Source organism: Phoxinus phoxinus, assembly GCF_949152265.1.
Source record: "Phoxinus phoxinus genome assembly, chromosome: 9".
Classification (NCBI taxonomy): domain Eukaryota; kingdom Metazoa; phylum Chordata; class Actinopteri; order Cypriniformes; family Leuciscidae; genus Phoxinus; species Phoxinus phoxinus.
Genome location: NC_136884.1, coordinates 13,083,608 through 13,101,647, shown reverse-complemented (window position 1 = coordinate 13,101,647; position 18,040 = coordinate 13,083,608). Strand labels below are relative to the sequence as shown.

General features: G+C 40.4%; 1 protein-coding gene across 1 annotated transcript in view; it reads right to left on the bottom strand.

Annotated features, from left to right (window-relative positions):
- cacna1c (calcium channel, voltage-dependent, L type, alpha 1C subunit) overlaps nt 1–18,040 on the bottom strand; it is a gene marked incomplete at its 3' end in the record, with an annotated part of 124,115 nt that overhangs the window by 1,413 nt on the left and 104,662 nt on the right. The window contains exons 21-45 of the mRNA XM_079622157.1: nt 17,950–18,009; nt 17,704–17,810; nt 15,327–15,414; nt 15,083–15,190; nt 14,845–14,897; nt 14,592–14,738; nt 14,113–14,314; nt 13,855–14,013; nt 13,643–13,753; nt 12,565–12,648; nt 6,929–7,066; nt 6,666–6,731; nt 6,459–6,550; nt 6,226–6,382; nt 5,909–6,036; nt 5,688–5,784; nt 5,506–5,608; nt 5,277–5,378; nt 4,647–4,774; nt 4,421–4,555; nt 3,097–3,437; nt 1,660–1,776; nt 813–934; nt 611–708; nt 194–532 (exon numbers count right to left, since the gene is read on the bottom strand). Coding sequence (XP_079478283.1) covers nt 194–532; nt 611–708; nt 813–934; nt 1,660–1,776; nt 3,097–3,437; nt 4,421–4,555; nt 4,647–4,774; nt 5,277–5,378; nt 5,506–5,608; nt 5,688–5,784; nt 5,909–6,036; nt 6,226–6,382; nt 6,459–6,550; nt 6,666–6,731; nt 6,929–7,066; nt 12,565–12,648; nt 13,643–13,753; nt 13,855–14,013; nt 14,113–14,314; nt 14,592–14,738; nt 14,845–14,897; nt 15,083–15,190; nt 15,327–15,414; nt 17,704–17,810; nt 17,950–18,009 — 3,282 coding nt within the window. The remainder of the gene's footprint in view (nt 1–193; nt 533–610; nt 709–812; nt 935–1,659; nt 1,777–3,096; nt 3,438–4,420; nt 4,556–4,646; nt 4,775–5,276; nt 5,379–5,505; nt 5,609–5,687; nt 5,785–5,908; nt 6,037–6,225; nt 6,383–6,458; nt 6,551–6,665; nt 6,732–6,928; nt 7,067–12,564; nt 12,649–13,642; nt 13,754–13,854; nt 14,014–14,112; nt 14,315–14,591; nt 14,739–14,844; nt 14,898–15,082; nt 15,191–15,326; nt 15,415–17,703; nt 17,811–17,949; nt 18,010–18,040) is intronic.

The following is an 18,040-nucleotide window of genomic DNA, read 5'->3' as shown; positions in this document are numbered from 1 at the left end:
TTTAGACCCCGTTTACACATGTATGTAGCGTTGCCCACTTGTGATCCGATCGACCAAAATGCATCTTGATGCCAGATGTAAATAGGGCTTGGAACCAAAACAACCCACAATTTTAAGATTTACCATTGGCTTTCAAAACTATAATGGTTTTGCCAGTAAAGTCTTGCATAAAGTGAGGGAAAATGCATCTTACCGCCTCCACAAGGCTGCCGGCGCTCCCGTGTGCCAGGGATGTGGAGTCTCTGCGCGAGACCGGAGGAACCGTGAGGGACACGGGTCGCTGCGTCCTCTGCACGCTCCTCCTGTGGTTGCCGTTACTGTCGCTGTACCACGAGCTGCAGTTCACAGACGGCATGCTGCTGTTGAGTTTCTCGTACGATCCGCTGCCCTCCAACCGCAGAGAAGGAACGGGCTGGTAGCATGGCCCGCCGCGGCCGCTGGGACTCGCAGGAGGTGTGGAACACAGACGCGTGAACAGCGTCGGAGAATGACTCCGTCTCAGCAAGGGACTTAACCCCGCCACAGCCAGAGCCTTTGAAAACAAGATGATGAATGAGTGAAAAGGATTTTTTAAAAAGCCTTTGTGAAGCATGTGTGTGGATAAGCTCACCTGATGATGCACTAGGTGCAGTGGTAGTGCTGTCTTCTGAGAAACATCAGGTCTGTTATGTTTTCTCAGACACTCCAAGTGAAAGGAAGACCGTCGACCTGTGTTAAAAAGTAAATATGCATTTAACTTCAGCATCACATCTGAAGCAAAACTAAAGATTGTACGGAATCAAATGAACTGTAATGCATGTGTGTGTATTTACCCAGTGCAGTGGGGCAGAGAAAGGCCCGGCGCCGTGGAGACTGCCACAGCCTCCTCTCCTCCTCTACATCCGCCTCCACCATGGGAGCCAACTGCTTGCTCTCTTCGTCCTGAAATTCCAGCCTGCACCCAGCACACACACATTCAGAATATTAATATATTAGGTAATACTTCATTTCGATGGTCCACTTTTAGACATTCTGTTGACTATAAGTATCTCTGCATCTGCATCGACTAACTAATACCTTTACTGAGTATTAGTAGACTATCTGCTAACTCTTTATTTAGATGGTCCCTCAACAGACATTCTACTGACTAGAAGTAACTTTGCAACTACATGTCAGCTTATTCTACTAACCCAAACCTAACAGTCTACTAATAGTCTAATGAGAGTTAGTAGACATGTAGTTGCTAAGTTAATTATAGTTAGAAGAATGTATGAACTGGACTCGAAATAACCAATTATTATTCTTTCTAGGAGGCTGAATCTCACGAAACTGTCAAATTTCACCCCAAAATAAAGAATAAGAAATTATATTTAGTAAAGTTTGGGGTCAGTAAGATTTTTATGTTTTTGAAAGAAGTCTCTTACTGTATGTTGCACCAAGGCTGCATTTATTTGATCAAAAATACAGTAAAACAGCAATTGTGAAATATTACAATTTAAAATAACTGGTTTTCTATTCCTTCTATGAAATATTGCGTCTTTGTACCAGATTTGTCATTTTATAGAAGGCAATAAGCTACCCGAGGTCATGCATCACTGTATCGCACACCCTCCTGTGGCTTATTGTTGTATTAAATGTTCTGATATTAATTTAGGTAAACACAGAATATTGAAGTCTTACATGTCCATTGAGAGCATGGCCTGATCTCTCTCATCTAGAAATGTTTCATCGTACGTCTCATCTGTAGACGCTTCCTCTCGACGTATTATAGGGAGACGGCTGTCACTGGAATCAGAGCTACACAAGACACACCAACACACACAGGTGAACTATAAGCATGTTGCGCATCTTTATCATCTGCTCTTCAGAAAGTGAGGAAACCTCCCCTATAACTTTACAGATAACAGCAGTAACTCTCTCAAGCTCTCATAAGGCTGATATAATGTGAACACAATCCATTGCAGCAGCTTACGGTTTGTTTTGGCTGAAGCACTGCTGTAACAAACCGCATTGCACAGTTTTAACTGATTGTGTTACATTACAGAAGCACTGATGTTAATTTTGCATGGAAACCTTATGATACTACATTTAAAAGGAGACATTTTTTTTTGTCAAGGGGCACTTCATAAAGACTGGAGCTCCACTAACAGAAATAACTGTAAATCCTGGTTTTGGGATTGTGCTGAAAACATGTAGTACTGAACTTCCTGTTTAATAGCTTGAAGGCAGAGCTGCTTGTGAAATTGATGCTTTTGTATTTTTGGTCGAAATGAAGAGCCCCTGCAGTGCAGCCTGGAAATGACCAGCAGGATGAGCTTTAACACAAACGCCTAACATGGCCGAGCAGAGCGGTTTTCAACTGGTGGGTCGCAAGTTCTGATAGCAGGAGAAAACAATGCAACAACCATACAAACATGCTTAGTTATGATAAATAGGCAACAGTTTTATATTACAAAATAAATAGCCTTAACCTATATGTTATGTTGATGTCAAAGGGTCTACATTCAAATATTCAAACAAATACAGTATTTTGGAACAAATTCATCTGTCAGCAGTGTCATTAAATACTATATTAATATTTTGAATTAGCTTTTTATTTCAATTTTGATTTAAGATTAAGTAATTTTAGAAATAATGAAGTAATTTAACTTGCTGAACATGAACATGTTGTTTCACATCCCCAGGTTTGGGTGAATTTCCCCATCACTGAGAGCATGAAATCTGGGTTCAGAAGGAAAACCAGTTGAAATCCGCTGGCCTAGCACATGCACATTCAGCTGTCAGCCAATCAGGAAAGCTGCTCACAGATCCTGCTAGATAAAGTTATGCATAGAGTGGATCTTTCAACACACAGAGTGTGTGTTGCACACATTTAGCTTCAGATCCACCCCAGTATGGACAGAGCATACACCAGCCCTCCAAAGAGATGAGGTCTCTCTCGGTCTCTGCGAGAGGAACGTACCGCATGAAAGAGTCATAGAAACAGCTCCTGGTTCACATCAGAGACAATCAGGGGTGAGACAAACCACAATCAGGAACCATATTCTGACAAACCTGAAAATCTCCCCACTAACTCACACATCTGCTTTCTAGTACAGAAAGCATATGTCATCCTACCTCTTATTAGGAAAGCACCATGTGGGCCGTGGCAGTGGGACGGTGGTGAGGGGAGGCCCCGTTTGTCCGTCCACTGTGCTGACGGTAGGTTTGGGATACCGGTGTCCGATGGCTGTGTTGTTGGCGTTGTTGATGTTTGCGTTGGATCCTGAGGAAGAGTAACTGCTCGGAGTGAAGGTGGAGTCGACGAGCTTCTGATGAGAGGGAGATTCTGCCTCGCCGGGACTCCCGGATTTACTGATGTGCAATGGCCGCTGTGTTGTGAAGGATTGTGGGAAGGAGTCGTGACCATCACTCTGGTTATAGTAGTTGACGTGGTTACCGAAGAGGCCCCCAGACCGCTGCAAAGACAAATATGCGAGCATGAGTGGTCACATTTACACAAACCTGATCATCCCGACCCTGTTCACACCTGGTATTAACATCTTCAGGGATTTTTCAGTAGATTTCGTCGAGCGGAGGGACTACATACATCACATGTTAGTGTAAGTCATGACGTCTTGTGCAAGTACATGTTTGAATGGATAAGTTTGTTTGGACGTTGTTTTCTGTTTTTACTGTAACTTTTCTGTAACTTAATTTTCTTTTGATCTCAACATATATATATATATAAAAATATCTTAGGGCATAACATTCTCAATAATATTATATATATACTTCATTAAATGATATAATTAACTTTATGTTATTACTATTATTAAACTCATTACATTTGTTTAGATTTCTACAGTTTCTTGATTTGTACAGTAACACGCTTTCAGCTTTATTTAGTGATGTCAATATCTGATCCGGATTACTCAACACAAATGTTAATACCAGGTAAATGAAGCCACACACACACACACACACACACTTTCCACTTCCTCTGTTCACTCTGCACTTACATTCAGACAGCAGTGATGTTTTTGATTTTCTAAACCGTCTACAAATGTACTTCAACATCACTGATGACTAAATCCAGATGAATCATTCTTAATAGAGTTATTTGGATTTTCCTGTAAAACTCTGATCTGTATGACGAGGGCAAAGCGCTGCTCATTAATGACTTCTGAAGCTTGTAAAATTGGAAACGTTTATGGACTTAATATGAACATAATGATTTTGTTGTACTAAATAACAAATGGAAAAAAGATTTCAAGGCCCCCAGTGGTGAGCAATGAATCTAAACAAGCAGCTCTGCCACAGCAACCCTTCACAGCCAGAAAAGGCCTCTGGTTTGAAGATCCGGCTGATGGTCGCATGCAAGTGGGCAGAAGCTCCGGCAGCAGAAGCGATGATGTGAGCAGAGAGGAGAGGAAATAAAGAGGCAATATCAGACCTTTACCCTGAAGATATCATCCTCAGAAGCAGTACACACGGTTTCTTTCATGGCTCTCTCCAATTCCTCCTCCACGGTCAGGTCTCCTGATATCGCTCTTCTGATCTCAGGACCCATATCATGCAGTGTACGCAGGCCAGCCTGGTCAGAACACACGCAGATTCATATACTAACAAAAACACACTTGTCAGTTGTAGCAGGTGAAAGTGTGCATGTGGTCTTCTGTACCCACCTGCAGTGAAAGAGCAGTCTTTGGGGGGATTTTGGCCACCAGGCCCTGTTCCTTGCGCTTCTTAAATTTCCTGAAGTATTCCTGAATCAGGAACGTGGCATAGAACTTCCCCACTGTTACTTCATCATCTGTTGGGCAAGGTAACACACACTCAGGTTTAGCTTGTTGTGCTAGGTGGTTATGTTGCTTCCTGTATTTTCCTTTTAGTTAATAATACATATATCAGTTTAAGCTCTTGAAATACACTCAACAGCATTTCGAAGTTCTTTTTATTATTTATTTTTATTATTTAGTTTACAAGTTTGGGGTAAGATAGATTTTTATTTTTATTTTATTCAGCAAAGATGCATTAAACTGATCAAAAGTGACTTTTACATTATTACAAAAGATCTTCAGGTAAAGGCTGTTGTTTTGAATTTTCTATTCATCAAAGCAGCATATTACCAGTTATTTTAAATGGTAATAATATTTCACAATATTACTGTTTTAACTATGTTTTTGGGTTAAATAAATGCAACCTTGGTGAGCATAAGAGACCTCTTTCAAAAACATAAAGAAATCTTACCGACACCAAACGTCTGAGTGTACATAAACGTAACATAAACCTTCAACGTTTTTCCCACCACCCACCTCCAGCAGGGGGAACAACTTGATCCAGCAGCTTCATGCTCGTCCTCTTCCAGATCTTCTTCACGATGGCCCTGAGTTCCTCATTCGCTTGTTCCAGGTTACCTGATTCAAACACATACGAGCAGTGACTGATAAAGATCTGTCTGTTTTGAAGGTTGAAGGTTAGTATGTGTATTAGGGTTATGCGTGTGTTTATAACCTGCATAAGTATTGTGTGACATTTTCACACCTTCAGTTTTGATTCGTAAAGCCGTCCGTACTAGGGCAAAGAGAGTAGCGTTGAACATCACCGTTCCGTCGCTATTGAGTGGCATGTTCATGGACACAAGCCGCTGCAGACGCACGCATTAAAATAAGTGAGCAATGTGAATAATGCACTGCAGAATTATTTTGTTTTGTGATTTTGGGTACCTTGCATGCCACTCTATGTGGACAAAGCTTTCCAAATCCAAGGGGAGGCTGAATCCTGCGCAGTAACGTCACCACATCCAGGTGCTTTATCCGACCCCTGCAATCACATTGAAGTCCGATCTCAACTTTAGTATCAATGATTATTCACGATAAGATCTAGAGACTGCAGATGATTGGAGAGAGCGGAAGTGTGAAAGATGGCAAAACAGGAAGTGACTGACTTGGCCTCAGGATCGTATTCCGCCCATATCCTCTTGAACTCATCCAGATGATGCGGCCCTAATATTGACCAATCGCGTGTTAAATAGTCAAAGTTGTCCATGATGACGGCCACAAAGAGGTTAATGATCTGTGGGAGAGCAAGGATCTGAATCATCTTGTGTTCGGGGAACCCAGAATCACACCCGCTGCTTCTGTTATTATTATGGATATGGTAAACACTGATGTCGTGCTGGTGGAGATGATTTCACAGCAGATTTCACAGCTGATGTACAATAACACAGTTTCTTAGTGGGAAGGAATCTCGATGTCAACTCACCAGGAAGGCGCAGAGCATATAAAAGCTGACAAAGTAGATGATGGCAAAGTGGCTGCCACAGTCTTCACTGGAATTGCCGACCTCTGACCCCTTCTCGCACGGGCGGTTCGGAGCACAGGCCAGCATGATTTCCTGCCATGCCTCCCCTGTTGCACACCTACACAAATACACAAGCTCACAGTGACAACGAGACGTCAAACGAGTGAAAGAGCGAAAGTGAAAGGTTAGCTGACCTGAAGAGCAGCAGAACAGCCTGAGGAAACGTCTGGAAGTTGTTGTTTCGGTTGATCTGGCTGTTGTCCCTCAGGCCAATCTTACCAAACATCTGTGGAGTCAGAAACACATCACTCAGCGTCAACATGTACAAGTACAGGAGCTATAACAGACATGAAGTCATTTCCTAGAGGAGGGAGCGTGAAGCAAAAGAAGCCGGGTCTGACCTGCATCCCAATGACGGCATAGATGAAGAACAGCATTACGATCAGCAAAGCAACATAGGGAAGAGCCTGTGAACAAAGTGAGGGAAAGATTAAATATACAAAGCAAATACAAAATACAGGAATATAGCAGAAAAATGTAAGGCCACTTTCTGTTCCTTTTCACTTGTTAACCTGAATGACCTATAGTCAATTAACACTTTTTTTGTATAACTGACCACAGTACAGTTACACAAAAAGATACAGCCTAATTTCATTCTTCTCACCTGAAAGGATTTAATGAACGTCCAGAGAAGCGTCCGAATGCCCTCTCCCCGAGACAGGAGCTTCACCAGCCTCATCACGCGGAACAGCCGAAAGAACGTGATTGAGATCCTGGCGTTATCTTCAGTGTTTTGGAGTCCCTTTTTCAGCATGACAGACACAAACATACGAGTGTTCATGGGGAGGCACACAGACATAAACACACTCAACCATCTGTACACCACCAAGTACAATTCAAGGTGACACACACACAAATTTAATATGTCTACTGCAGCATGTTAAACACTTCCACCAATAGCACACTACAGAGACACATAGGATGTCTGGTGGCTTTATGAAAATATGACAATTTTCCAAATGGATGCAAAGCATTTATAGATGTCCACCACAATGCACAACACCCCTGAAGTAATAATCTTCCCAGCTAATCAAATATAATACACACCCTACAGCACTAACCTGACATGGAAGCATATCACTGCATTTCACAGGTGGTATTAGAACACAGACACTAAACCACAGGCGTAACATTTATCTTGTCCTTTAACATCTATCATATATGGAAGCCCATTTCCCCCACATGAGGAAAAAAACCCATCATACTTTGGTAAGTCATAATTATGACATAGGCTAATTATGACAAAAAAGTAAAAATGAGGAGATAGTAAGTCATATGAGATCAAAAGTCCTAATCATGACCAGATTTTTTTTAATTATGAGTCATAATTATGAGATAAAAAGTTGAAATTATAAAAAAAAATCATAATTATGATCAACACAAAATTATGACACTATTTAAACTTTTTATGTCATAATTAGGATTTACGTGACTTTTTTCCCTTATGTGGCGGAAATGGGCAGTCATTTGTTCACCCTTTAAAATTTAACATTTTCTATATATCTAAATATATGCATAAAATTGCTGCTCGCTGTTTTAAAGGTGCACTCAGTGTTTCCTCATTAAAATAGCTTTACAAATAGAAATTAGTTGTAGTTTTTTTTAATAATCACGTAAATCAACAGTTATATCGAATAAAGCCAGCAGTCATATCAGTCACCTAAAAAGCGGTTTTATTTTACATGGAGAGGGTGACCTCATAGAATTTGTATTTCTTGCCATTGTGAAATCCCCTGACCAACCAAATCTTGACAAGACCCCTGTTATCTGACTCTAGTACTTAAAATATTCATGCTATGCATGACTGCGAATAGCGCATTTCTTCAATGGCATTGGTTGGTAAATTTTACTTTGAAATTATTTGATGCATCCATACCACTAGGTGTCAGTATAAGCACAACACAAAAATTACTCAGTGCACCTCTAAAAATGTCTAATACCTACATCTGCACACACATGCCCTGTAAAAACACATCCAACAAATCAAGCAAAACTGAGAAAAAGCTTCATGCATGTGGACATCGCACAGGAAATCGTCTTTTCACAAGCCCCCAGCTTATTTCAGAGCTCTGCCACACAGATGGTGAACGGTCACATCAGAGCTGACCAGCAGAGGCCGACACTGGACCACACACAGAGAGAGCGATGACCATGTGACTACAGCGCACCAATGACAGGCATCGCAGCCTAGGGGAGGGGAGAGGTCGAGGCAATGGACACACTACCAGCATATACACGTGCCTGCCCAATGCCACAGTGATGAGAGAGAACACGTGCGTTCATGCCGAAGTCACGTGGTGAATGACAGGTGGTGATGGACAGGTTGACAAGGTGATGGGGTGGAATGAGAGGTGGGGTTTTGGTTACCGTTGGTCCGTACCATTGGTCTTACCACAGAGGAGGGGGGAGAGGAGGAGAGGTCAGCTGGCTTTAAAGAAAGACAGACAGATGAAAGCTATAGCAACGCCAACCACCCACTGTACACCTGTCTGTGTGTGTGTGTGGGGGGGGAATATGTGTGGGAAAGTGTCCGTCAGTGTGTTTTGAGGTACATCTGTTGGGTCTTTCGCAGGGGAGACGTCTCATAGCACATCTGTCTTTCTGCCAGCTGAGGGGCTACAGCACATGGTCCGTGTGAGGAGGAGCCATAGGCTGTTCTGCAGCCGCAGACTGGAGGATGGGTTGGTGACACACGCAGACACATGCACAGGTTTGACATCTCTCACGACCCGAGTCAAGAATCTCTCATAAGGTCTATCACGGTGTGTGTGTGATGCAGTGGGTGACTGTATGTGTGACTGTATGTAGGTGTGTGTTGAATTTCTACATGCAGAGAGACTGATTTCTAAATCATCTGCAGTGCCACGATAGGCTGAAATGACTGTCTTTATATTTTCATGTTTTTATTGGCAAGGACAATTCGATTATTTAATCGGATGTTGTTGCGGTAGAACTGCAGAGGATCTGGCAACCCCAACCATGCATGTAGCACACACATTACAGAATTGGGTCAACGGTATAACTTGTTCCAAATGTGCATCTGTGAGACAGTTACCATGATCAAATCTCCACACAGAGCCACTTTCAGAGGACTGCTCCATATCACAGATATTATCTCACATTGCACAAGTATAGAGATTTGGTACACACTGGTAAACGCTGCCCCCTGGAGTTTACAATCATGCCCATCGGCTGGCTGACACTCGATAACTTCAGTTCTTAGGTGAATCTCACAAAAATATATGTCTTGTTCATATTTTCAAACAAAAGCATCAATCAATCAAGCAATCAATCAACCAATCATTCAACCATTCAATCAATCAATCAATCAATCAATCAATCAATCAATCAATCAATCAATCAATCAATCAATCAATCAATCAATCAATCAACTAAATCAAAATACCAAATTTTAGATCTATTTATTTTAAATAATAAATTTAGTGTTTGACGTAAACATAAACCATGGTGGTATTTGCCTTATGCATGTGTTTTTTAATTTATGCACATTTAAACCCACTTCCCCCAATAATAAGAATAATGATAAACTTTAGATGTATTAATTAATTCTAAATAAATACATATTTAATGTAAACATAAATTGGAGGTAGTATTTGTTGAATTTTATTTATGCTTAAAAAAAAAAAAAAAAAAAAAATTGCCTTCATTTTCTTTATAATATTATAAATATATATTATACATGTATATATATGTATAAATAAAAAAATGAAACATTACTATATCTTTCTTTTTTTTATTTCTTTTTTAGGTAAAATATAATTAGGACATTTCATGAGATTCCCCCTGGTTGGTCAATAGGAGTTTTCTGAAATGCGTTTTAGCCAAATAATGTCAGTGATTGTGGTCGTGTCAGTCAGCCAACAGCTAATGGCACAGGGAGCAGGCCTACACAGAATGCTATGCGGATGTACAAGAGTACCAAAGAAGAAAGAGAGAAGAGACAGAAGAAAAAAAACACTGAAAAAGGGGAGGAAAATGCAGAACAGAGAGACAGAAAAGAAGAGGCATTCATAGAGAAGGATGCAATGTGGCATCGTCAGCAAGACAGAGCTGGCAAACACTCCCATCTCTCCACCCCCCGCTTCTGTCCAATCAGACACCGCGAATCAGACAGCGCCTCCAACAGGCAGGGAGGACAAAGCACTGAGAGGAGCAGAGCGGCCTCAGGGGGAGGAGGGGTTACATTAACGCTTTTCTAAGGGAGAACAGAGTCGTCCGGTTTCACTCTAATCTCCTTGTAGCACTGAGAGGAGGGACTGGCTATCAGCACGGATTCATCAGTTTCATTTCAGATCACTAATCAGATTAATTAACGGGTTAATGAAGCATGAGGAAAAAAGTGCTCAGAGTTTTCTCAAAGGAAAATAAGGGGGGAAAAACAAACAATTCAAACACAATGCTGGGACAAAGGTCATGCCTTTATATCAAATCAGATGCTGGATGAAGAGAAAACTCCAACCAAATCAAACCCAGTCAGTGCTGAAATGGATGTGTATAGCAAAACAAGGGGTATATCTCCGGCACAACTGCTGTCAATCATAAACTACCTTCAATAATTCCTTTTGATCAAAGAGCCCAAATCTTTATCTCAAGTTATAAAAAAAATCAACACATGGACCTGCAGTCTTGTAGTCAATGTTCATCTACCTTCAAGCATATTCATATAGCTTGATGTTCTCAGAAGATGGAGGATATATTTTCATAACTTTTTCTAATAAATAGTAACAGATAAAACCACTACCACTCAAAAGTTTGGGGTCAGTTAAAAAACTGTATTAAAAAAGTATTTTTGTAATACTTTAACTTTTGACCAATTTAATGCATCCTTGTTGAATTGTTAAAGTAAAAACATTTATAAAGTTATAAAAGTTTCAAATAAATGATGAACATCCAACACATGATATTAATGAGAACTGTTTCTGGAGTACCAAACCACACTTTTGAAAGGCAGTGTACCTGTAAATAAAAAACAATGCCAAAGATAAAGTGCTCTCTGAGTTTTAACTACAAATTTCTAAAAAATAAATAAAAATCAGGTTAAACCCAGCCAATCTACCAGATATTCATCAAGTTTCCCATTTAAAATCACATTTGAATGTGGACCCACATTCAAAGAGAAAAATGTTGGCCTCGCTTTTGTTGTTTGCACACATACAACAAGTCTGTACCAGATCTAAATTAGTTGACAATATAAATGAAGTATTAATACCAATATGGAGGGGGGGAAACAGTTTTCCTGAGCAGAATCTGGGCTCTTCTGTCCAAATGAGTTTGAAGGTTTATGAATTGATTCAACAGTAAAACTGTTTAGAAAAAATTATGGGCAACATTGATAAGACTGACCATCCATCTTAATGTAACTGATTGGCAAAACAATTTGATTGAATATTGATTGTGAAGCCAGAATATATCACCCTGAGAGCTATACAAGGTCATTCATGCCTATGTGTGCGGGTGGAGGGTTAAAGCAACTCCATCTTTGTTAGTGTGGGAGGGTTATGGGGGTGCAGGCAGGCAGATTGAGAGAGAGAGATTACTTACGTTAACCTCTGTGATGGCTATATCAACAACACTACCCACTACAATAAGGGCATCAAACGTGTTCCATGCATCAACAAAATAATGCTGGACGGAAAAAAATGAAAAAGAAAAGGAGAGAGGAGAAAATAAGGAAGAAAACAGTTACACATGAACATTTAACTCACAGAAGACATGAGGAAAAAAATCATAAAATCAAATGACGGGTGTGAAGAAATCAAAACGAAATCAGAGAATCCCATGATGACCTGGGACCTGTCATGCTCCACAACATCAAAACCACCCTGAAAAGAATGGCCGGGACTCCTGGGTTAGTTCAGGTGTGACTGTTAGTTTACAGCAAAAAAAAATATACATCACGGCCTGGAAGATGAATACAAACGTTCGCTCTCTCTCTTTCACTGGCCTACTGAAAAACGCTCCTGTTCGAACCATTCGTTTTCTTGCGCGCTGTGTGCCCTAAATAAACCTCTCACCACCAGAGGGCGACCTGCCACAGAAGCCATCTTGCCATTGGAACAGGAAATGAAGAGTTGGAGGAGATAGCAGGAGCAGAGAATGGCAGGAAGCACAGGGGAATGAAAGACAGCAGAGATGGACAGGAGAGCAAAAGAGAGAAAAGGAGGTGGGAAAAGAGAGAGAGAGAGAGAGAGAAAGAGAGAGAGGTGGCGATGTACTTACGTTGATCTCACTCAGAATGACGTCTATAATGCTGCCAATTACGATGAGGAAGTCAAAAACATTCCAGGGGTCACTAAAGTAACCCTACACAGGACGAGGGGAAGGTGGGGTGAGGGGTGAGAGAGGGCAGTTAGAGAGGCAGAATTGACCATAACTAGCGCTGCCCGTACCCATGATGCATGAGCACAGTCAACATCCCAAATGCTCGTTAGCCAATCACAATTCAGCACAGCAAAATCAGCTCATCCAGACTTTCAGGAAATTACTGATTAAATATATCCATTTCCACAGGAAAATGATTTTAGAATTGTGTTGATGCTCTTGTATACTGGGAAAAGATGGCTTTCATAGCGCTAGAGGAATTCTGAGAGCACGTCTGCTTCTTCCTGTGAGTAATTCTGAGCGGATGGCATCTCTACTGACACCATCTTTGCAATATTTGATTTGTGCTTAATAGGGCAGGAAACCTTTAACGGACTAGAAATGGCTGCCAAGTTATGCAAGAAATAAAGCTCTTTAAACACTAACTGATAGAATTACTGGCTGTCTATGTCTTAAGGCAGGCGATGTAACTCATTTCTGAAGAAGAGCGTGAGAGAGACTATTATTTTACATTACATTTATCTCAGTCATCATCTGGGGCAAAGCTAGTGGTTATAGTTAAAGCCATATAGGGTAAATAAGTGAAATGTGACATTTCTGGTGATAAGGAGTTATCCACTATAAACTGCATTTTTGATAAAACAAAACAAAACAAAACAAAAACAAAACTAATAAAAAAACATAAGCAAATGAACAGAAAACATCTAGCCTGGAGGACAGCTGCAAAAATCGGTTATTAAATGGCACACAGCAAAAGAACACAAAAGCACTGATAATAAAGTACTAAACAATGCATGCTGGGAAATCTGTATTAAGAATAGCTCATAGTCTAATCATCTCAAATCTGATATTTAAAAAATATATATAATTTCATTTTAAAGACAAAAGCCTAACAATAAATATAAATTCACTGCTTAATTGATTTTTTTGTAATATATAATACATAAAAACAAGCAGGGTGTGTGTGAGGACGTACCCTTGGTTTGAAGGCGATGAGTTTGAGGATCATTTCCACAGTGAAGAGGCCGGTGAACAACATATTGAGGATATTCATGGCTTTGTTGAAGGACTGAGATTGACCATGATGCTGCAAACAACAAAATGAATCGAAAATATATTTATTTTTTAATAAGAGAAGGATTTGTGTATTTGTCTGTATGCATTAGTTAGGTTCCTGCGTGTACTGACCTGCATGGCCAGGCAGATGGTATTGAGAAGAATGAGGGTGAACATCAGGTACTCAAAGTAGGTGGAGTTCACCACGTACCAAACCTTGTACTGATACGGGTTCTTGGGGATGTACCTGCGCAGGGGGCGAGCCTTCAGGGCATATTCCACACACTGACGCTGTACACACACACACGCAGAAACACATGGACATATATAATCAGAGTTACACTCAAAAACATTCATTTAACCAAACTCGATTTATTGGCATCAGCCTACCTGGTTCTTGTCCAGCTCACAGTTTTTGTACTCTTGCTCTCCCTGCTCCTGAAATGTCACAATGACGAAACCTACAAATATGTTCATCATGAAGAAGGCGATGATGATGATGTAGATGATGAAGAATATAGAGATGACCACCCGGTAGTTGTAGATCGGCCCAACATCCTCTGTATGGGAGTCAATGGCTCTGTAGAGGAGCCTGTGGGAGGACAGAGAAGTTCCTGTCAGTGTTTTGAATCACTGTTTTGAAAAACATGTGTTCACTTGAATAGATATATTAAAATTGAAGCTCTAATAATATTTCACAATATAATTGCTTTACTGTAATATTGATCAAATAAATGCAGCCTTGGGGAGTGTGTGTATATATATATACACACACACTCACCATGGCTGCTTTGATATATGTATATATAGTGTATGTGAAGTATGTCTGTGAGCATATGAGTAAGTGTCCGTGAGTTTGTGTATCGTACGCTGGCCAACCCTCAAAAGTAGACACGGCAAACAGAGCCATCATGCCCTGCAGGACATCATCAAAGTTGAAATCACTATTCTCCCATGAACGCAGAGCTTTCTCTGGCTTCCCAACATTCCCATCCTTGTACAATATGTATGAGCCCCTGTAACACAAACACACACACAGTGCACACATACGCATGAATTGGCTTTGAGCAGTTTTTTAACTGTAAATGTACATCTTTGCATCCAAAGACACAGGGACGTTACCTGCAATCGGCCTGTGTCTGTTTAGACGTGTCTGTGCAGTAGTAGAATTTGCCCTAGAAAACAAACATTAGTTCACACACATTGACTAATGTGCCAACAGCACATACAACTCAACAGCTGGGTTCCAGAATTCCAGAAAGAAAAAAAAAGTATGTTCCCAATAGAGAAATTTATTTTTTAATGTATAAACCTGTTCGCTCTGTTCGCGAAGTGTGTGTTGAGAGACAGCAGAACTTACCTTGAAGAGTTGAACACCAATACAAGCAAACATGAACTGCAGCAAAGAGGTGACGATGACGATATTCCCAATGGTGCGGATGGCTACAAACACACACTGGACCACATGCTGTGGACGCAAATAAAGCTCTCAATTAAAATAAATGTTCATCACATCTATCACAATACATGGAAAGCATTGGTCAGAGTCATCTGAACAGTTTTTTTTGTGCAAATTTTCTGGAATAAAAAAGAGAGAGACTCACTTTGAGGCCCTTGGCTCTGTTGATTGCTCTCAGGGGCCTCAATACCCTCAGCACTCTGAGAATCTTCACTACATTAATGGCACTTGACCTGTGAATCACAGTGCACAGTTTAGCACCACCGTTCAGACTGGCTAATTACTGATCATGTGACCTACGCACAACACTATACAGAGATCCAGATTCCCACAGACAACAGGGGAGGTAAGAAATGCATTTCCCCGTTCAACTCCATATTAACCTTAATTACACAGGTCTGGATATGACCATTTAAATGTATAGATTAAACGTATTAATACAGTCATAAGTTTTGTTTTAAAATAATTCATATTAAAATATACATGTATTTAAATATATACATCATCTTGCGCAGAGAGGCAAAACAATATTAGAAAGTGAGCAACAGGGTCTCATTTACAGTCGGGATTTATTTAGATTAATTTAGATTTAATGTCCTTGCAGACCTACCACAGGATGTGCCAGAATTTAGTGCCAGAAATTTGGAACAGACAGCATCTTTATTGACCCAGTGTTATTTATTTTAACATTATTTGTAAACTATTATATAGCTTTCTAGTTTATATTTTCAGTTTAAGTTATCTTTATTTCAGTTTTAGTACTTCAACTTTTATCATTTTATTAGTTGCCAAGGCATCGTTTCAATTTCCATTATAATTTTTGACCACAAGGTGACACTGTCTCAACTCAAACTTTCATGCCCTCAGGGGCAAGGTGATGACACTTAGGCCCAATCCCAATTCTACCCCTTTCCCCTTCGTCTACCCCTAACCCTTCGCCTTCCCCTTCCCCTTGACCCTTGAAACAGAGTGGCAAGGCGTAGGGGTGAAAATATTCCCCTAAGAAATGGGACACCACTACTACACCGTTACACGTCAGTATACGTCGTCGCCTACGTCACAGGAGATGCGCCGATGTTTATCACAAACTTCCAAGAGGCACAGGACTTGTTTTCTGTGGTGTTGTATTAACACGTTGGAGGTACAGACCTATGTTTGTCCTATTTTGACCTATTTATTTATTTACTGTGTGAAACTGTGTGAAATACCACATTGTGTGGCGTTCATGTGCGTTCAGCTCATAAATACGATCTTTACGAGATGACTTGAACGTACTAATAGCTTGTGTGCTTTGTTCGGGGGAGAAGAGATTTTTTTACAAACGTTTCTTTGAAGGAACTGACCGTAAATATGAACACAAGATTGAATGTAACATAAAGCAAATCATTATTTGTCGTTAAAATACTTATTAAAGTCAACAATTCTTACATTTATGGTCTAATTTTTTGCTTGGGCAGCCATTTTGCGTCTGTAGCCGGTGTATGCAGTGACACTTCTCATACCCTTTCGTTTGAAGTGTGGTCCCGAAAAATCTTCGTTTGAAGGGCTATCTGGCCCTTCCCCCTAGCCCTTCCCCTCCAACCAAAAGAGAATCGAGACAGCCCTACCCCTCCACGTGCACACGCAAAACAGAGGGGAAGGGGTAAGTGAAGGGGTAAGGGGTAGAATTGGGATTGGCCCTTACTGAGTTTCGTAACGCCAATGCAGTCATAAAAATTATAAATGGCCTACACCTAAAATAGCCGATATGGGAAAAGTTTTGGATATTTATAAGCAAAAATAGCCATTTTTTTCTTCATCTGACCTAGCGGTCATCTTCTGACCACTAGGTGGAACTGTGCAGGTAGCCTCAGATCATGGTTGTCATAATGCATCAAGTTTGGTCTGAATACGCTAAAGAGTTGCGGAGATATAGCTTCACGTCCATTTTGACGCATTATTCGAGAGTGGTTACCAAAAACTTGATTTTAAATAGTAACCGGTAAAAAAGAAAATAGTAAAAAGATTTTTAATAGTTTCAGTACAATAACAACACTGGGTTGGCTGTCACCTCTTGGTTGTGGTCCATGTTTCATGTCAGTTATGTTTCCTGTTGTCATGTGATTCTGTTATAGTCATGTGATCCTGCCATGTGTTCCCCATGTGAATGTGTCATTGGTTGATTGTCTTGATTGTGTTCACAGGTGTCCCTTGTCTAGTCATTAGTCTTGTGTATTGAAGCCCTCATGTTTGCCATGTGTCCTGGTCAAGTATTGTTTCTCTGTAACCACTGTTGGTGAGCGTCATGTTCACGTTTCTGTTTTGAGTTCAATGTTTGGACTTTAAACCTTTGTTTTACGTTTGATCTTGTATTGAGTATCAATGAATTGCACTTGAGTTCTACAATTTACCTCCTGTTACAGGCTGGACATGAACTGAATAGAATTTGTTTGGACATAGATATTAAAAAGGGTTTGCACTGGATAGGTTATTTGTGACATGAGAAGCAGTAGTACTGGTTAGTTTGGAAAAAAAGTACTTACTGAATTCCAGAGGAGATCAGAGACACACTGACCACCACCAGATCCAAAATATTAAAATAATTTCGACAAAATGAACCCTTATGTAGGAACGCTCCATACGCTGTCATCTGAGAGGAAGAGCAGACAAATGGAGAGACAGCGAGGAATTAGATGAGTATGAAAGAAACTCATGAGAAGGTTATAGTAGGAAAGATATTATTAGCATGAAATGAACAGGGACACATTTACCTTTACATGTAAATTTACCTTTAATATGATCTCTATGGTGAAGATTCCTGTAAACACATAATCTGCATAGCCTAGAATCTAGCAGAGAAAAAGAGACAGCACATATCAA